Raw genomic sequence first — 21,421 nt, 5'->3', positions numbered from 1 at the left:
CCAGCAGGGACAAAATTCCTAGAGCGCCTCGGCGTCTGCCCGGATTACTCGCTGCATAACAAGTACATTATGTCGGAGGCCCTCGGTGACTAGTTTATTATTCCGGCTTGCTGCTGTACTGAGGTTGGTTTTACTGTCACACACTGCATTTGACATAGTCCGTCAATTCTGTGTTGTCGCTTCCAAAAATCTAAAATTATCATCGAGCAAGAGAGCAAGGTGAATGCAAGCAAATTAGCTAAGTTATGCTAGCCTTCCTGTTGTTAGCTTAAACGTTCTCAGGTGAATAGTGTGAGGTGTTGGTTAACTGCCTAACCTGGCGCAAGGCCACTTTCACGCTTTCGCTTATCTCTAAGTGCGACAAAGATTTTGGTGCAAATAACATTTGTTGTGAATTGAGACATGATCCTTTTATTCTGAATATTTAACTGCATGTCCCTGTCCATATTCATAGTCACATTTACGTGAGTAAATCCGGTCTTTAAAAATGAATACGCGTGTCAACTGATTGTCATAGCAACCGCGTAAGCTAAGATAAGATAAAATAAGATATGATAAACTTTATTGATCCCTACTGGGGAAATTCTCTTGTAACAGCAGAGTAACAGTTATAATATCAAAAAATAAAAAAGTAAAATGAATATGAATATAAATATAAATAGAGACAAAAGATAGCAAGATATCCACGAAAAAGTTGCTATTACATATCGTTGCTTATAAGACACTGCCACACATTAGTTGTTTTTTTGTTTTGTCAGGAAAAGCAAATCCAGTGATTATAATAGTAATAATTATGGAATTAAATGCTTTAGAACATTGGGTTGTTCCGAAGGTGTGGACATTTATTGTTGCCGTAATTACAGGGGAGGATTTAGTTTGACAATGCCATTTTGAGAAAATCAACCCCTCCAAGGCTAGTAACATGATAGCCCAGCTATTTATATCAAGCTTTTCTGTTATGTGTCATACTTAGATATCTGAGACAGATTTGTGCTAATTTACCAGGTTAAGTCTTGATTTGTCTTATTTTGCTTGAAGTACAGCAGAGCTGCTCTCTGTGGCATTCATGCCCTCCAGAATTGTTAGATATTTGTGAAAAAATGCATGTCATATTCTGATCTGGATTCCAAAAACAAGTCTATGACTTATGATACATTTAGTTCTCACTCCAAGTCACTCCAATCTTTAGCGTTATCCATCTCATTGCATTGGTTCCCTTATGCTAAAAAAAAAAAAATCAGGAAAGCTGATCTTATTTGGTCTACAAGGAGAGGCTGCTCTACAGTAGTTATTTACGGTCAGGTGTTGCCTTTACTGGAAAAGTGGCAGATATGTACCCTCCTGACCACAATTTCTATTTTATTCAGGTTTGCATGTTCTATGTTCTTTATCTCTCCACTCTTATTCACATTGAAACTTCCCTCTCTCGACACATAAGACCTGTGAGAACATGTAATGTTTAAACACCCATATTTTGATATTTGAATATCATTTTAACAATGATATTTGTATTACTTAAAATTCTATCTAAGGTTATTGGGCCAATGGCACAAAAGTTCAAGGTGCTTTGACATACCAGTATGTGTAAAATGTAAAATGACTTAACTTTTAGAATCTACTAACCTTGCATGTATCTTACTACTATTGCTGTTTTGGTATGTATTAGATCTACATTTAGTCAAGTATGTGACAAACGCTCTTCAAGAGTGTACACAGACTGAGTTGCTGTATAGTTTAACTTGTGACTTCTATATTTTGTGCACCTGTCTTGAAATGTTTGCTGATGACTGGTTGGCCAAGTTAAGAGGCAGTCTGGAAACTATATTTGAGCTTCATGATTATCTCCGACTGGCAATTTGCAACTGTTTTTGTATGTTTTGGCCACTTATCAGCTTTGAATGTCAGTCATCCCACCATTTATCACAAACAAATTTGATAAGACATTTGAGCAGCCTGAAGGATATAAAATTGTTGTCAACCCTTTTTGGTGTTACAGAAAATAGGAATTTTGAAGTTCAACACACTCAAATATTTATGGAAGAAAAAATGAAAGGTTGTCATATATGTAACAATTTGGAAACCTCTATGTCTCTCACAGTTTCTTCTCCGGTAGTCTTTTCTAAATACAAGGGTTTGTCAATCGGTCAGTCAAGCAGATCTAAAAAACATCCTGCACCATCCTGCTGACTGATGTTGCAATACATGTTTCTGTTTCATGTGTATTTTCAATTAAAAATGGATATAACTTGGATACTATAAAGTCATGATGCTTAATTACACCCCTTTTGTTGTCCATACAGAACATTTAATTTTAAATACATTGTTGTCCGATCAAGTAGAGCAGTATCATCACTAATGGATGCTCTGCCTCATCCAATATCTTCATACAAATATACCCCTGAGCTGCTCAAGACTAACATATGATTTAAACCAAAATGTTGTGTAAATACTTAAATGAATGAATATACACGGAAATAGATCCTGCACTCCACCTATTAAAAGCATGGGGAATGGTGCTGTGCTGGGGGTTTAGCTGCTCTGCATTGAATATGCAATTTCTGTCCATGTCATTGGATATAATCAGTTGAAGACAGTTAGTGATCATTCAATCTCTTAAGAGTCTCTAAAGAGAATTTAATCTGTGTAGCAAAGAGGCTTTATATGCTTTACTTCACTATCATTTGTATTGGCCGGTACTATTCCCATAGGACTTCTCTTTCGACTGCCAGCTCTCTCTAGTTCCCTCCTCCCTTAAAGTCTCAGACCCTTCACATTGTTTTCCAAATCACGCTTATCATTATCCTATCCTTGCTTTCTAGGTTTACACAGACAAATTCAAGGGATTAACAACGATGTATGTAGAGCTGCTTTGACTATCAACATACAAGTTTTCTTCTGAAAATTTTTATACTCTATCGTCACTTAAGGTCACCTAGGACTTTGATCACAATGGGGGTGAGAGACCGTCCTCAGTGCTACTTTGATGTGGAGCTCAACCGGGAGCCAGGTAAGATGATTCTAAAGTATTCAGAGATGCAAGGAATCCCTACTAATGTAAATCGACACTCTTTAATGGTTACTTTGAACTGGCATTTTCTGTGGTTCAAAACCGTTTGCCTCTCAAGCGGTATATTTTTGATTTTAACTCGCTTGTTTAAAAGAAGATTTATTTCTGCACAGACTTAATGTTTTGGTTAGGTTATAGTTAACAAGGCTTACAAGGTATTAAACCTTCATTAATCCTGAAAAATCATTGGCCTTATATTTTTGTGGAGCACAAATGAATGTAAGGATCTGAGGCATTGTAAGATATGTAACACACATTTCCATTTTTATATTGACATAAGTAGCCATAGAAAAGTATTGAGCGACATATCAACACTCCCTTATTGTCAGTTTGTTTGTATTACACTGAAGCTACCTTTGACTATTACAATTCAAATTCAAAGTAGTAGCTATTGTAATGATTGTAATCATTCAGTAATGATTTCTTTTCTTTGTGTTCTGCAGTTGGACGAATTGTCTTTCAACTTTTTTCAGATATTTGTCCCAAGACTAGCAAAAACTTTCTTTGTTTGTGCACTGGTGAGTATTTTCTAAGCAACACCCTATGTAATTCCAGTGCAATTACTCAAAACAAAAACTAAAAAAAAAAAAAAAAAATTAGTAGCTCTAACCTTTTACTCAAGAGAAACATGAGATAGCACTATTTGCTGATAGGTCAATTGACAGTTATGAAAGCACACTAGAGAAGTAGCTCTGTTCAGTGTTTAATCTCCAAAACAGTTGTCTTCTGTTATTTTGATTCGTGTCAAAGAGACAAAAACCTTACTTTTGGTTTGAGTGAACAAGATTAATACAATTTTTCCATAAAATAATTATATAGAAGAATATATATTACTGAAATAAAATAATGAGCCGCAAAGCTGTTGCGCTCCCCTCTGTTGACCAGGGAATATGAGGAAATGAGGTATGGGCACTTTGTAAATTGTCTGGTGGCAGATGGAGTCATGAGGTGGATCAAGGGTCTTGATTTGCCTCCCTCGATATTTCATTCCAATGAGCAAGACAGAGTGTTCTGTAGTAGCTGTCTGCCTGGAGATAGCCATTAATCTGTAGCTTGACTGCAGATCGATGCTCCTACTCATTTCTCACATCACGGGACTGATGGGAATGTGATACTGGCAAGGGCAGACTTGGGAGATGGCTGCTGAGCATCCATACACACACGCATATAGTGTAACAGCATTTTCACAAACCAAAGTATCGTAATCATAATGTCGTGAAGGATTTCAGGTAATGAGTTGAAATGCTAATTAAAAAAATGCAACAGCCCCTTGTCCTCAGAAAGCATGACAACACACTTCATGAAGGTATGTTCCTGAGAGTGAGGTTTTCCCACTGTAGTCCATCACCATCCATTTTTACTCTTGAACAAAAATCGTCTAAAATATTGCAGTTTTAATTTGAGACGGTATCAAATAGAAGCCTGAATAACAAGTGCTTGCTTCTTTGGAATCAAGCAGGTTTAATTACCTTGTTTATACCAAACCCTGAACAGCAGGAATCATAACCAACATTACCCAACACTTCAAAGCGTCTAGTGCACACAAAAGACCTTCATGCAGTACAGTATTATTTTCATTAATAGCCCTCTTAACATATTTATCTCTGCAGGTGAAAAAGGAACTGGCAAAATTACAGGAAAAAAGTTGTGCTACAAAGGCTCCACATTTCATAGAGTTGTAAAGAACTTTATGGTCCAGGGAGGGGACTTCACTGAAGGTATGTCCTATGTAAACCCAGTGCAGCCTAAATTCATCCCTTCATATTCCCTTACATCACATTTTTGGTAAAGGGCTGATTCTTACATTGCACCATTAGCCATTCCTACTCACAAGAATACTGTATCAAAGACATTGAGATATTATACTGAAGGTCTTCTATTTTATTATTATTATTATTTTTTATTCATCATTTTTCATCATTTGGAGAAAAAGAAAACAAGAAATAGCTGTTTTTGTATTATTTGGTATTGTAGTTGAGATTCAATATCATGATCCCTTTCAGCACTTTTTTCTTTTTTCTGTCATTCTCATAGCTTGTTTTATTTATAAAGTTTTGCCTGAACTGCAACTACATCTACATCTACACTATATTGTCTCTTGTCCCAAGTCTGAGTGCTTCCTAGAACAAGCAATTTCTGTCTGTTGCTTTAAATCCAAATAGCTGCTGCTCTGCATGCCTGTTCAAGAAGTGTGACCACCTTTAAGCCCCACCTTTTTGTAGTTCTTTCAGTTCATGTACTTCACTTTGTGTACTTAAGGGATTTCAGTGCTACAACCAAGATTCATGTGATTAAAGTACTGTTTACAGTACAGGCTTAGGGTGAAGTGACGGGTATATTGAGCTACTCCAAACATATAATTTCGACATGCTAGCTGCCTTGGTGCTATTGAGCCAAGGTGGTGAACCCCAAGGCAGTATCTTTTGGATCGAGATACGGATATGGTGGGTTTAGGTTGCAAGTGATAGAAGCAGAATCCTAATGGACTGTACATCCAAGCCTTCCTTACAAAAAGAAGTGACTGAGTTGTGTCACTCTTTCCGTGTTAAAAGCCACACCAGAGCTCCATATGTATGTGTAAATACCCGACAAATGTACATTTTTTGCATGATCCACCAATTTTCACATCACTGTCTACTGATAGTAGCTACTGATAGTTCCAAAAAGAAACATCACTTTTCTAAAGATTTCATCTTTAAATGACCAGCGACAAACAAACTAACTTCAGACTTCTTTTTACGTCAATAGTCCAGTGTCTCAATTCTGGCCTTCCCATATGTCTGTGTGTAATCACTAAATAGACATTTTGGCTTCAATAAAATACATATGAAAGATACAAGCCTCAATTGATTTTTGATATAAGCTATTTTAATGGTACTTGACAAATCTGATGGTTGGTGTTTTATTTGGTCTTGCAGATTGTGCTGGGAAGTGTCAGAGACTTACTTAGAGACTTACATAGCATTACATACCAAAGTTCCAAATCACGCTTATCATTATGCTATGTTCAGAAACATTAAAGTTACTGACTCAGTCATTTTGCTACATAAGAGAATGTTTGAGTTGAGTTTAATATTAATATTTGGAATGTCAGTGATGGCTACTGCTATAATCTGTAATACACAATATGTACAAAATAGTTACACATAGACCTACAGGGGTAAAAAGAACCTTTTAGCACCTTTTACAATTTTTATCCCTCCCCAGTTACATAAACTCCTGTATTTGGCTTTTGTTTCTTTCTCAGACTGATATTGAATTTAGATCCTAAAGCGCTTAAACCATGAGCTGCACAAATATGTACTTATACTCTCTACAGTAACATTGATCACTGTCTCAGCTGACTTATTGTCAGGGACGGGGGGAACATCCTATAAGCTTCCTATCAAGAGGAGAAAAGATGGGGTTCATTTGTACATCATATTAAGTTGTTAGTAACTGACTAGAATAAAAAGTCAGCGCCTCTCTAATCAGAAGCCATACATGTTTCTTCTGTGTGTCCTTCATGTTGAATTGCCACCTGAAGACAGATTTTAAACCAAACAAACAATCCCTTCTGGAATTATAGGATAATATTTAAATAAATAATAATTTAAAATCTGTCTTTTTCTGCAAAAATAAACACTGATCTAATATACATGCACAAGAATCATATCAGCAAAGCAACAAAGATGGAAAATGGATCTGAATGTATTCTTAACCCCCAGTTTTAAATGCTCTTTCTCATCTGTTCTCCCAATAATCAATTTGAATTCTTTGATAAATGCATGTATTTTTCTTTTCTTCAGGCCATTTGAATTGATTTGAATTTATGGAGCTAAATTACCAGAATGCTATACCTATGTTTGTATCGGCACCAACATATGATTTAATTGCAGCCGCATAAATATGAATGGATGTCACAAATTATATCTTTCTGTATCTGTCTCTTTCACTCCCACCAATTATAGTAGAGAGAACAGAGTGGATTCTGTCAGGGTGAATACTTTTTGAAGTTGCTTTTACCTAAATAAGTAAAAGGCTGGAAACAGCTCAGAGGACATCATGGAGATTTTTAGTGAGGAAATGCATCCAGAGGAACCATGATATTGCAAAGCACACCAGACGTAGCTCTCGCAGTGAGAGAAAATTGAATTATTTTTTGAAGAGTTTAGTAACATTTCGAGGGAAATGCATGCCAAAGTAAAAGATTTACAGATATATAAATAAACACACACACACACACACACACACATACACACACACATACAGTCTTTATTCAGTACAGGAGAATATGTCATGTTTTAGTCGTAGGCTTACCAATACTTTCTTAGACCCAGCTGAAGTGTAGTGGCTGCTGTGGTGGCCTAACAATTTGTATTTACCTGTGTTTATAATTTTAGTTACAAAGAAATTCCCTGACTGTCTTTCTGTGTTTGCTGATAACTGACCACATTCTATTTTTTTAACACTTAGATCACACTAAATCTGAGATGGAACTATTTGCCTCCCGAGACTTCAATAATTTCCCCCTTATATGTATGTGTGTTTTGAAAGTTTGTGTTGCAAAATAGTCATCTTTGTGATTTTTTTATTTTTCCAGTGTATTTGCTGAAGTAAAGTTTACACTGTTCAGTCCACATATGGTTTGTGTTTATTCTCATCTGTGGTGAAATTCCTCTGACTGGGGGATTTTTGACCAGATGCCAAAGTTATAACATTGATGAAACAATATGACATTACAAGCATCTGTCATTTTTGGTTTGTTTGTTCTGCGTGTATGCTGCTGTTTTTTTTCTAAACTGACCATATACTACTTTGTTTTAAAGACTGACCACCTCCCCCACTTTATGCCCTTGACTTGACTTTGCCTTCAGTAAAAAGAGTGTTTCAAGGCTGAAAGGTGACAGACTTTTGGGATGTTGCAGAAACGCCCCAGTGTTTCCTTGAGCATCAGCGAGAAAGGCTGCAGTCAGCTCTGGCAGCACATACAGATGCTATTTTTAGAACTGCTCTGTGGGCGACTTACTAGATGCCTGCAGGCAACCAGGTGGCCACAGGCACTATATTGACTACCAATGCATTAGTCTGTTCTGCTTTACCTTTGTCAATTGAAAGCAAGAGGATGTTGTTTTGAAGCCTGACCTGTATGTGAAATCTCATGACATGAGTCACCGAAATATGTTCATTACTGACTTAGTATTCTAGATTTCTGAGGTTGCCATTCTTTAGTCGATACTAAGTTTTGTTACAAATTGAAAAATTCCAAACGTTTTAGTTTATATCATCTCCTGTTATAATCTTCACAGGAAATGGAAGAGGAGGAGAATCCATTTATGGTGGCTACTTTGAAGGTAAATCTGATCTTTGATTTAAAAAAACATATATATATTTTTTTTTCATAAATCCTAATCAAATACAATTGAGTCTCCTATTTATCAACTTTTGCATGAGCATAATGTTGCATGCAACTGTCAGGTAGTTCTGTTGAATGTCCTTTCAGAAATTCATTGCACATTGCCTCTTGTCCTAATCATGGACTATGTCAATTTTCTTTTGTACACAACCAATCAAAAGTTTTGAAGCATGCTAATTACTCTAGCTTTCATTGAGTGTTATTTTGTTTGACGAAAAGTAAACACAACGAATTGATAATAAGAATTCTGGGAATAAAAGCACCCCTCTTTCCTTAACAGGGATTCAAACAATTCCTGCAGACATCCCACCTGTAGATGAAAAAAAAGTCTTCAGCATCCAGAAGACAAATGTGATATTACATTGGACAGTGCAGTAAAAGTACTCTGCACGTGATCTAATAATTGTGATTTAAGTTATGATCACATCCATTGTGGATATCCCTTTAACGATAATATGATGCTCAAGATTCAAATGTGAAGAGAACAAATTTGATGAGGCACAGGACAAAAGAAATGTCATCTAACCCTTATTGATTACTTTTTTGTCATGAGGACAAAGATTTGCTTTGAGATCCACATTTCAATAAAATCTAGAGAAATTGTGGTGTTTTATAATGTTTGACCAGTTGTGTACTTTGACTGTTTACCTTTGCTTCTCCTATGTACTGTACTGTCCTCTGTTTAGTAAAAATTGTCGGCTTTATCTAATCAGCATGGAGAGAAGGCATTCTCTTTATTGAAAACTAAAGTCTTCTTGCCTAAATTTTCAACATATTCTTGTATTTATAGAGTGGTCTTTTGCAAAATGAGAAGGTAAGACATGTACACAGCTCAGTAACACCATGTCAACATTGTCCTCACCACCGTGCTTAGCCAGTGAAAACAGTGCAAATATTTGCAATGGTGCAAATGCAAAATACTGAATGGATCTGAGCATTTTCCACTCATACTGCTACTCTTTCAGATCTCCAGTGCCCCAGGGTAATCAAATAATTTCTAAAATCACACGTCATATTTGAAGCCCATGTATCCTTAACTAAGCCCTCATGACATGCCACATACAGATACCGGATTTTTCTTTTTCTCTTTTCTTTTTGCCAAGTTGGAAAATCCCACTGAATACCACATTGGAATGCAAGTGAGGTTTTGCAATAACAAAACAGTAATACAATATTATGAAGGTTCACCATATGAAATCTTGGAGATAAGTAAGGCTATTATTAATTCAGTAGTTATTAAAAACATGAACGGTTCAATAATGTGTTGTAACTTAAACTTAAACATATTTTTAGCATGGGCAGCACTGTGGCGCAGTGGTTAGCGCTTCAGCCTCACACCCTGGTTCAAGTCCAACAAGGGGACCCATCCGTGTGGAGTTTGCATGTTCTCCCCGTGTCTGCGTGCTGGTTAATTGGGAAAAATTGTCGTGAATGATGAACATTTTCAGTAATACTTTTTTTGCTTTTTGTATTCAGTTTACAATCACTAAGCCAGGTTTTCAGCCTCATTGAGATTTAAGACATGCTTATGTCGTTTCTTATGCTGATCCATTGTTTTGCTCTGCACATTATTTGCATTAAGGGCTGAAAATCATTCCCTTGAAGGTTGTGTTAAATAGGTAATGCATCACATTACTCCCATCATAACGTCATCAAAAGATTTTGTATTTGAATAAAAATTGCACCATGCAAAACCTCTTTTGTAATCCCATACAGTTACCCCATTAGAGTTACTGTCATTTTTTCTTAATTTAGCATCATCGCTCATTGATTTTGGTTAGCTTTAACATAGTTCGATGATCTTGTACATCATGACATAATTTTGATCATTTTCAACCATTTTTTTTAAAACTTGTTAGAATTTCATATGATGCCTTGATGATCATTAAATTAACTATGTACCCTAAATATAAATGTTAACTTTAATGATGTTTCAAGTTTAAGCTACCTGATTCCCACAGTGCGATTAAAAAGATACTAGAACCTGTATGGCGACGTACTCTTGGCCCAATAAAATGTGATGCTTTACAAATCAGCTTGCGAGGGCGGCCTGTTCAGGCAGTGACGTGGTTCAATGGTTGCCATGTCAGTCTTTCTTTTTTCCTGTAGTCCACCAGGTTTTTTAACAATTTCTGATCACAGGAAACACTGTGAGACTTGGTTTCCTGTTTATCTGTTTCTGACAGATGAGAACTTCACTCTCAAACATGACAGAGCCTTCCTGTTGTCAATGGCCAATCGTGGGAAAGACACCAATGGTTCACAATTTTTCATGTGAGTTCTATTGAATTTTTCATTAACCAAAATAACTCTGCACCATTTTAATAATAAAGAAAAATTGACTGGTCACTTGCATTATTTATTTCCCTTTTGATAATTGCCATTTGTTTTGATTTAGTTTTTGTTGTCAAGCCCCTTATCTATTTTGATGTAGAATTTTGTGATTGTGACTGTCAACAACCTCCCTCTGTGTGCAAGTAAGAAATTCAAAGTGCAGAGAAACATGGATTCAATCTCTCTTACCTTTAAATGTGTTACATTTTTTCTCTTGCCGTTTTTGTGTAAAATTTACAGAAACTCTAGCATCCTGCTCTTCCAAGGTAATGTGTCTCCAAGGCTGTGTTTCTCTCTCTCCTGAATATTTATCCATTCAGTAGTGCGTATTTACAAGCATTCAGCAGAGTAAGTGTTTATTTTGGATGTGCTAAAGTAGTATTCACAAGTGGCTGGAGGTGACAGGCTATTGTAGACTTTCTTTTTTTTTCCATCACCCCCAGATAAGAAGCCATCCCTGATTAACGCACAGAAAATTTAATCTTTATGCACTGTGGTCTTTGTACAATCCATGTATGATTATGTAATTGGGGACACTCTATTGTAGAGTGTTTTCATTTCCTATTTGTGGCTGTTTTAATTCAACAGTCAAAAATTTTAGGTCACTTGAATTGGATTACAATACAAAAATGAACAAATGGTCTTTGAACTAATTCTGTACCTTTTTTAACATAGCTCCCATGGTATAGTAGGGCCACATGTTGTTTAAACATCTTGTTGTTTCTCATTCTTGTCCTCCTTTTTCTATTTTTTTCATGGCCACAATGTCTGCCATTGATTGACACTCCTGGCTTGATTGCTTGATTTCCCACAAACAGCACAACCAAAATGGCACCTCATCTCGATGGGTAAAAATAGCAATTTTTTTTTTATATAAAGTCAAATTTCAACTTGGTTGTCAAGCATTTTCCTTTCCCTTTCAACATGAATCCTTAATGGCACCTGATAATATGTTTAAGAAGTCCTCATTTATTATGTGTCAATGATGGGGTTCATTTTTGCAGAGTCCATGTTGTTTTTGGTCTTGTCATCTCCGGCTTTGAGGTGATAAAGAAGATTGAGGGGCTGAAGACTGATTCAGCGAGCAGACCCTATGCTGATGTGAGAGTGGTGGACTGTGGACAGCTGATCACCAAGTCTGCCAATGATAGTAAATTGATGTTGTTGTTTTTTACCAAAACATTTACACAATTTTAGCACAATCTTTCTTGGTCATTTTGATGTTCATTTCCATTATCTATGCATTTATTTTCAGTTTTATTGAGGGACTTTCATTTACAAAGAGAAACAGAGAGCCCTAAAGAGACTCCTGATTTTAAATTTGATTCTCTCAGTTAAACTTCCATTTATTTCAAATACCGTGGCACTGTTTTTCAATCAAAAATTTCCAGCCTAAAGCATAATTTTTGACAATTACTCAGCAAGATTTTTTTTTTCCAAGATGATTTTTATTTATCATGATTATATAAAAACAGGGATTTTGGTTTTTGAAATTGATGGATAAACGAATTCCATGCAAATTATTTCATTTTTCCTGGTTTCCTTGTGAAGTTACATAGACATTGGTCCACCTGAGGCTGTTGAAGGAAGAAATAACTTCACCAAAAGATCATTTAGTTGATTTCAACACTGTCAATGTTGTCCTTTATTATATTTCATACATCAAGCAGTTTTTTTGTATTGCAGTTTATGGAACATGTAATGATACTGAAAGCTTGTCATCATAAGAGCTTTTACTTTGACTTAACACTTATATTGTTTTCATATTTCTTGGTTTCTAATGGAAAAATACCTTTCTTTGTTTTTTTTCCCTAATTCAGTTCTTGAAGGCAAGAGGAAAAGAACCTACTCTTCTGCTGAATTGTCTCTCAACTCTCATGACTCAATTTCTCACACATCCTCATCTGTCGAATTTGAAAGTGAGACTGATGAAAAACCCAAGCATCACAAGCACAAGAAACATGCAAAGAGCAAACGTTCAAAAAAGAAAAGGAGGGAATTAAAGAGGGCGAGGAACGTGGATATTCATTCTCCCCATCAAAGGTACCATTTCCCATCTCCATGGTCAATTACTTTCTGGCTGAACAATTCCCATGATCGCCACCATTTTTACACTATTCCAGCCCTGTGAAGAAAGAGAAAGCGGTGGAAGAGGCTGAAGGGGAAGTAGAGAAGGAACAGGGGGGAAAGAGAGAGAAGCCTGTAGTTCGACCCGAAGAAATCCCACCCGTACCAGAAAACCGCTTCCTGCTGCGACGTGACATGCCCTCTCAGGGAAATAAAACTGAGATGTCAGTGTGAATTCAGAATCAGCTGTCTTTGGCATTTTTCTAGTATTTACATACATGTAATTTTCATGCTGTATCAATCTTTGTTATGTGATGATTTACTTTCAGAGTTGAGAAAGAAGAACTGGTGATTCCAGCAGATCAGAAACCAGCAGTGTCCAAGTCTGGACGAAAAATCAAAGGCAGAGGAACAGTGGTATGTTCATTTTGACACACCATTTGAATGCAGTCCTCTTAAATAGCTTCTACTTTGCATCATCAAAAGGGAGAGTATTTGTCATTATTCATGCTGTAAGTCATTTCCATGTTATCACCCAGACTTGTAACTCTATTGAAGTTGAACACTCAACACCAGACACTGAACACTAAAAGGATTAGATGTCAGGAATAATTTATGTTGTTATGATCCAAGAACACGTCGACAATTCCTGATGTTTGTCTTATGGAATATGTTAGTTTATCTTTCTTGCCAGTCTGATAGGATTTATGCTGAAAAGGAAACCAATAAATGCTAGAATCAAACCGTAGATTTACACAATTGTGACAAGGGGTCATATTTTCTTTATGGGATCACTAGACAGATTCAGAACCCCTGCTGCAAAGAATTATTCTCTACATCTTTTTCATTATTTTCATAGCTATTCTGTCTTTGCTCATCTCCGGTCGATAAACCTTTAGCCACTCTGTTAATGTAACATCAGATAGCCGCTTCCTGAGCAAAAGTTGTTGAAACATGTTCTAGCTGGTGAGTAAAGTTGTGTATTTAGATATTTTAAACAGAGTCTAAACAATCTGTGGAGCCAGGTTGTATTTAGATAGGTGTGATTGTTCATTCAGATTTTTTTTTCTACAGAGGTATCACACTCCCACCAGATCAAAATCCCGTTCTGCATCTTTGGAAGAACGTGGAAGTAGTGAAACTCCCCCGCACTGGAAAGAGGAGATGAAGAGAACTAAAGCTTATCAGCCACCAAGCACCGAGAGATGGAGCAAAGGAGACAAGTATGAGTGCTCATTGTGTTTCAAAATTGAATATCAGGTTTGTTTTCTGTTTTATTTCCATGGATCTTTTGACTCAACAGATTAAATGACCATTCCTCAAGCAGATGGGATGACAGAAATGACTCTGCTTGGTCCAGGTCCTCAGAACACTCCTGTAGCTCTGAGAGATCCAGCTTGCGGCAGCAAAAGCGGAAAGAGAAGAAGAGGGCCAAGCACAAGAAAAAGGCCAAAAAACGTAAACGCGCCAAGAGAAAGAGTTCCAAAAACAAACCTCAAGAGACTTTTATATCAGAAGGTGAAAGATCGCAATCTTCAGGGCGAAGGTCAAGAGTATCCCATTCTCCATCGTGTTCCTCTTCAAATCAGAGACATTTGTTTCCTCAGAAGAGACGACGGTCTTCTTTGTCTTTCAGAGGGTCCAAATCATATTCCAGATCCTATACATCCAGTAGGTCCAGATCCCAAGGGAGGTCCAGGTCTTATTCAAGGTCAAGGTCTTATTCAAGATCCAGGAGTTTGTCTAGGTCAAGAAGTCGGTCCCTTTCTAGATCCAGATCTCGGTCGTATTCTCGATCCAGGTCAAGATCGAGATCGAGGCACAGATCCAGATCTTTATCGTCAACCAGGAAAAAGAGTTATTCTAGATCTCCGAGAAAGCGTAAATCCTGCAGGCCTAAACAACACACAGTGAGCAGCATGCTCGATAAGCTTCCAGACAGTAAAGTTGCAACAGTCTCCAGGCTTCCAATTGTCCCACCTCCTGAAAGTGTCCCTGTGATCCCACTCAGTGATAGCCCCCCCCCTTCACGCTGGAAGCCTGGTCAAAAGCCCTGGAAACCTTCCTACATCCATATTCAGGAAATCAAAGCTAAAGTATCTTCTAGTAATAGTTCCTCCACTGGACAGACAACTACCAGTGTTCCAGAGAAAGTTCAGGCCACAGGAATGCAAAAGTCTCAGCCTGGTGAGTCTGAGAGTGACAAAGCACGTATATCTGCACGGCGCTCACATAGCAGGTCTTCCAGAAGTAAATCCTACAGCCGCTCTTACAGTCGCTCAAGGAGTAGAAGTTACAGTAAGTCCAGGTCCAGATCCCCTCTTGACAACAATAGCAGATCATCTTCATTCAGCAGATCAGACACTGAAAACTCACAGAAGACGAGTAGCATTTCAAAGAAATCATTAGACAAGGAATGGAACAAGTACTACAGTTCTCTGAGGCCGCTGAAAAATTTAGAAAAGAATATTTCGCATCCCAGTTGTCCAGATGCTCAGCCCAAGTCAGGAAACCGAGAGTGCAGGGAACCTAGTCCTGATCTTAGCACCTCCAAGAAAAGCAAGTCTTTGGAAAGTTTAAAAGAGAAAAGCAGTTCTCTGGATCAGGAGATCAAACAATACAGCTCAGCACCCATGGAGGGCTTTAATAGCAGGTCCGAATGGGACAGTGACAGTGATAAAGGGAGTCAAAATGTTGGCGCCGCCCTGGCAAAAAAGCAGAAGCAATTACCTGGGGATTTGGTAGACAAGAAAGTTTCTGATTTAACTGGATGGAATTCCGAGAGTGATCCTGAAAATGTAACCAACAGGACACTCGCCATATCTGAGAAAGAGGAAGGTGAGGCCAGTTCAGAATCAGATATCGAACCCTCCAGAAAGCCGTCAGAGGCCGCGATTGCAAAAGGGAACAAAATTGCCTCAGCCTCTGGTCTTCAAGTGGAAAGTCCTGTAAAAGCTGCAGAGCCAGAGAAGCACAAGAGTAAGAAGAAGACCAAACGTAAACACAAACATAAGAGTAGGGGGGAAACAAAAACTAGCACTCATCGCAGTAAGGAAAAGACAAAGAGAACGAAGAAGAAGCGTCAGAAGCTGAAAGAAACCTTTCACTGGCAACCGCCAATCGAGTTTGGAGAGGATGAAGATGACGATGAGTCAAAACGAGACAAACACAGCCCTGGTAAATCTTTTAAAGAAAAGCCTGATGTAAAATCAAGGTATGAAAAAGACCAAAATGTGACCTCAATCAACCACAATCCAAATAGAGAAGAGAGTAGAGGCCAACAGAAGGCAAGAGAAACCATCAATAAAAGCCTAAAACAACCTGAAATCCTCCCCCAGTCGTCCAATAGGAGAGGCGCCACCAATACCAACATGCTCTGTGTCAAAGAGGAGACTTTGGATGATATGGACATTTGTACTCCAGAGTATGAAAGCAAATCAGTTGTTGAATCAGCAGTTACACGCATTTCTGTTAATAACAACCCTGAATCAACCCGAAAGACTAACGCACAACTGTCAGATCTGGCAAGAAAAGACAGGGATTTACCTCATAGTACAGAAGATGCCACTGTTACCACCAACAGCACAACAGCCGATGAACCGAAAGATGACGTGGGTACTGACAAACCATCTGACACTGTGAGTAATTTTAAATGGAGGCCTTTGAAAGGAATGTATTTTTCTCAGAATGTAAACGTACCTCCAGTCACTGAGAACAACACCCAGCTTACCCAGCACCAGACCTCCAACACTCAGGGTGTAAGAATGGAGATTAAAAGTAAAAGTCGCGTCCGACCGGGATCTCTCTTCGACGAAGTCCGTAAGACTGTGCGACTTAACCAGCGACCAAGAAACCAGGAGAGTTCCAGTGAGGAAAGTTCCCCCTCGTTGGAAAAGAGCAGAGGGAATCCACATGCACGCTCCCCGAAGAAGTCAAGGTCTGTGACCAGGAAATCTCGGTCTGTTTCCAGTCACCGTTCCCATACCAGGGGCTGGTCCCACTCCTACAGCAGGTCCAGAAGTCGATCTGCCAGCTCCAGCTACTCGTCCAGGTTAGTGTCTTAAGTGATTTGATGGAAAGGGGAACCGAGGGTGCCACCAGTAAATCTTTTCAAGAACCATTTAATTAGCATTTTTCCTCACTTTCGGAAAGTTTTCATTTACAGCACAACTTGATCTTTCAGGAGTTGCAGCAGAAGTCGACGGAGACACCGGAGGGGACGATCTCGCAGCAGCACATACCGCAGTTCTAGAAGTCACAGGTGCATCCCCAAAGTCTTCCTTAGTAATCTGTTATAGTTCTCAATGGACCCTGGGGAGAGCATGTCTTCAGTCGAGGTCAATCATATAAAACTCCCCACACAATTACTATAAATCTCAAATTATATGGCCATTAAGTTGAGTTGCAATATTTGAAAAAAGGATAGTACGAATAAGGAGACTGGAAAACAGTAATTCTGCCAGCTCCCTAACATAAATTCAGTTTTATGTATTGAATCAGGGAATTAATACATCACACCATGGCGCCTAGGGTATTAGTATATTTCATACACGAAGAACATTTCAGAAGGTCCTGGTCATATTGAAAGTGAGACAGCTGTATTCTGAAGTATCAAGGTCGTTTTTCTTGTATCTCTTCCGTCAGCTGGACATACAGTCGAAGTCACTCCAGAAGTCATTCTTATAATCGGCATAAGAGATCCAGGTCTGTCTGCATCCTTATTTCATTCATTCCTTACCTACATTATTAATTAAAATAAAAAGTCGCTGGACAAGTAATTGAATATATCAGAGCTTGTTCATAATTTTTCAACTTTTAGAAGTTGTCACATTGTGACAATATGGGTTTCATGCTACAGTCGCCTTGTCCCATTTTTCCAGCTCATGTATTAATATTCTATGCCTGCCAGAAGGTGGCAGATGATAATGCGTCAAGCAGCTGTTTGACATCCGCCACCAAATAATGGGAGAAGAACATTTTGTTTCGGCAAATAACTTTCATCGTTCTTGACAAAGACCCACTCGTATTTTGACATGCAAATCCCAAGTTAACACCACGCAACAAGTTAATTTTATTCAAGTAAGAATTATATTTATAATCATATGTGCATTCTTGCTCAAGGGATTGAAAAGATTTCCCTTGCACGTATGTTGTATTAGCCACTCATTGGTTGTTTGGTATTAAATGACTTGGTAATTGTCACAGAAAAAGGTCATGTGAACAAATCATTGGTTGAAGCTCCCAATGAGGTCTGATTATTTTTCGTGATATCATGTGCCTGTTTTAGCAAATTCGCACAAATGAAACCCCCAAAACATAGCGGCTGTTGTCATCTGGCTGTGTGTGCGTGCAGGTCAGACTCATCTGACAGCTACTCCAGTCGGAGCCGAAGTGCAAGCAGAAGCCGAGGGCGCCGGCGAAGTGACAGCTACAGGAGCTCAGATCGCAGATCCCGGTAAGATATTGCAGCTCCCCAGTGAAGCTCAGAAGACATTCACGACACGGCACATCCGTCTTTGCCTTACTGAAACGGACACATTTGCAGTACAATACCAATCTGCAAATATTACAGATAATTATATTCTTGTCTAATGTTTCCTAAAGACTAAAATCAGGTGCTCAAAGAAACAGTTTATGATGAGCTTCTTCCCTCCTGCATTGTTTTATGATCCACTGTTTATCTCCCACAGGTCCTATGGCTCCTCCAGTCGCAGCTCTTCCAGGCACAGAAGTCGCAGTCATAGCAGCCGCTATAGTTGAGCCACATGGAACAAAAACACCAAGTCTGGACACTGTCTACCAAAAGGCATATTAATTTTAGCCTTTTAATGCAGATCGGTTACTAACCTCTCTGAGGGAATACTCTATATTCCATCTTGTATACTGTTCTAATCGTGTACTGTAGTCCTTCGCGACAACCTGGGATAATGAATGTTGTTTATGTAGAATGTGAATAAATATGTATGTGTTCTGGATTGGACGAAGGTGGGTCTCAGTCAAAAGCTATTGGCTCTGTCTTGCCAGAGGTTTTCTACGTGAATCATATTGTTCTTTCAAGTAATAAGATACACATTTTGTAAATATGTTTTATAATATTGTTTCTCTGGGGTTTCTTCTTACTTCTGTTTTTATACACTGAAACATCAGACTTTAAGTATGTGAGACAGTTGGACGACTAAAAAGTTAGGACAGGTTTAGGTTCACCTCCAGTGGAAGCAACACTGGAAAACATATCTTGTTGAATGAACATGTACCTTTGTGGGTTCGAAACTGTAATCTTGTCTTTTTACTATTAGTTTACCAAATGTACCATGGTTGTTGAAACTGTATTCATAAAGCATCATATATCAGAGTTACATTTTATTGGAACAGTTATGAATGTTTCCATTTAATAAATACCGCTCTACCCTGCTGCTTTTTTTCTGTTCGGTTTTTCGTTGAGTAGCAATAGCAGAAGCAGAGTAATAGTGCCACCGGTGTTTCTCTCAAGAATTGCAGCCTTTGGATTCCAGATAATCTGTCCTGGTGGACAGGTGTACATTCTTGATATACTTAAAAAAAAAACAAACGCTGCTCTTGTGGAATTTGAGATTCCTAAAGACTGCCCCCCCCCCCATCAATATCCTGCAGTTAGAAGATTCAGATTACAACAACTGAAATCCCCCTTCTGGAGACGTGCACTTCATTCAAATAATGAAAACTGAAATGGCTCCAATAAAATATTAATCACTCTCGACTAATTGAAATTACGCTTCCTTCCTTACAGACATTTGCATACACTTTACAGCTCCACTGGCGTAGGCTCCAGCGGGAAGCCAGACACTAAAAATTGCGTCAGGTGCAGATTCTGCCCAAGGATCCAAGGTAAGGTTGATGTACAGGCTGCACTCATGCACTTGACACTAAAAGACGTCTCACCGGAGAGAAACCTGAGACGAGGCTGATATCAATCATTTTATCATCAATATCATCAATCATTTTAAGTAAGTATTTGAAAATATAGTTGGGTGGTTAGCATTTTTATATAAAATTGTTTTTTTTTTTTTGACAATTACCTTCATGAGGTCTTCAAAGGTCACTCAAATACCCAAAAGGAAGGCAAGCATTCATCAAAACATATAATGCATTTGTACATATTTCAAGTAGTCACAACTGGATGCACACCTACATGTATTTTATAGGTATATTCCCATGTAATCCAGAGACATTCTACTTATGCCTCCATCTAGTCCAACCAAAGGTTTATTCAACTCAAACTTGTTTTTCAAAGCTTCCCCTCTGGGCCACAACATTCTGAAGTACAAGTGTCTTTCTCTCACCTTTTTAGGATCTAAAGGGTTTTGCTCTCATTGGATGTGTTATATATTTGCATGAAAAGGTAATCTGCATGAGATTGAAATACTGATGTAACTGTTAACTTCTTCATTCATCATCTATACCACTTATCCTGTAATTCAGGTCAGTGAGTGCTGACACCTATTCTAGCTGTCATTTGGAAAGTGGTGGGGTTCACTCTGTCACGATGCGCGGGGCGGACTCGGGCAGGGAACCACACCTCAGAACAGGAATCTGGATTGAAAGCACTTTATTTGGATTGAACGGCAGGTAGGGTGTCGCTGGTAAGCCCCTGGCCCCAAGACAGAGTTGCACAGGGCTGGGTCTCACCAGGACAGGTTCCAGGCGGGGTGACGGCAGGACGGGCCCCAGGCAGGATGACGGCAGATTGGAGACAGGAAGGACTGGGTCTCACAAGGATGTGTCCCAGGCTGGGTCAAGGCAGGATCTCAGGCTGGGTCAAATGTTACACCGGCCGGCTGGGTCCAGTCGTAACAGGGTAGGGGTCCAGTCATGGCAGGGGTCCGGTGTGACAGGGGTCTGGGACATCCACAATCCTCCAGCCCAGGCAGAGTGTGCCGCTGCCCTTTATAGGGATCTTGATTAGCGGCAGCTGGTGCCGATTGCGAATTAATCCCAGCCGTGTCTCCTCTCGGCTGCCGAGAGGAGATCCTGACAGTACCCCCCCTCAATGGGCGTCTCCTGGCGCCCCACGGGGCCGGCCTGGGTGGGTGTGGTTCCCCGAGTCCATGGTGGCCGGAGGATTCTGTCACGGTTCGCGGGGGCGACCTCGGGCAGGGAACCACATCCTCCAGCCCCCATGGACTCGGGGAACCACACCCACCCAGGCCGGCCCGGTGGGGCGCCAGGAGGCGCCCATTGGAGACACGGCTGGGATTAATTCGCAATCGGCACCAGCTGCCGCTAATCAAGATCCCTATAAAGGGCAGCGGCACACTCTGCCTGGCGCCGGAGGATTGTGGATGTCCCAGACCCCTCCCAGGACCGGACCCCTACCCCGTTACGACCAGACCCAGCCAGCCGGTGTAACATCTGACCCAGCCTGAGATCCTCCCTTGACCCTGCCTGGGACCCGTCCTGGTGAGACCCAGTCCTTCCCGCCTTCACCCTGCCTGGGGCCCGTCCTGCCGTCACCCGTCCTGGTGAGACCCAGCCCTGTGCAACTCTGTCTCGGGGCCAGGGGCTTACCAGCGACACCCTAC

At 39.4% G+C, this 21,421-nt stretch overlaps 1 protein-coding gene across 4 annotated transcripts; it reads left to right on the top strand.

Annotated features, from left to right (window-relative positions):
- Positions 1 to 14: 14 nt before the first annotated feature.
- Positions 15 to 19,274, top strand: nktr (natural killer cell triggering receptor). 4 transcript variants are annotated; one of them, XM_086151133.1, is made up of 17 exons: positions 15 to 123; positions 2,928 to 3,007; positions 3,511 to 3,585; positions 4,678 to 4,785; positions 8,356 to 8,400; positions 10,649 to 10,736; positions 11,615 to 11,644; positions 11,801 to 11,946; positions 12,617 to 12,839; positions 12,920 to 13,087; positions 13,193 to 13,280; positions 13,938 to 14,086; positions 14,167 to 16,914; positions 17,047 to 17,124; positions 17,508 to 17,567; positions 18,217 to 18,318; positions 18,554 to 19,274. In XM_086151133.1, exons 2-17 carry the CDS (start codon positions 2,950 to 2,952, stop codon positions 18,621 to 18,623), a joined length of 4,236 nt encoding a protein of 1,411 aa, XP_086007259.1. In that variant the 5' UTR covers positions 15 to 123; positions 2,928 to 2,949; the 3' UTR covers positions 18,624 to 19,274. The 4 variants fall into 4 exon arrangements, with proteins under 4 accessions (XP_086007259.1, XP_086007260.1, XP_086007262.1 ...); XM_086151134.1 differs by lacking the exons at positions 15 to 123; positions 2,928 to 3,007; positions 3,511 to 3,585 and adding an exon at positions 9,253 to 9,276 and having other exon boundaries at positions 4,728 to 4,785; XM_086151136.1 differs by lacking the exons at positions 15 to 123; positions 2,928 to 3,007; positions 3,511 to 3,585; positions 4,678 to 4,785; positions 8,356 to 8,400 and adding an exon at positions 11,037 to 11,062 and having other exon boundaries at positions 10,317 to 10,736.
- The last annotated feature ends 2,147 nt before the right edge of the window (positions 19,275 to 21,421 follow it).

Source organism: Fistularia commersonii, chromosome 8, assembly GCF_037954325.1.
Source record: "Fistularia commersonii isolate RoL2024-O1a breed Wild chromosome 8, RoL_Fcom_v1.0, whole genome shotgun sequence".
NCBI lineage: Eukaryota > Metazoa > Chordata > Actinopteri > Syngnathiformes > Fistulariidae > Fistularia > Fistularia commersonii.
Note: the sequence above shows the minus strand (reverse complement) of the source record. Positions and strands in the feature narration are given on the sequence as shown.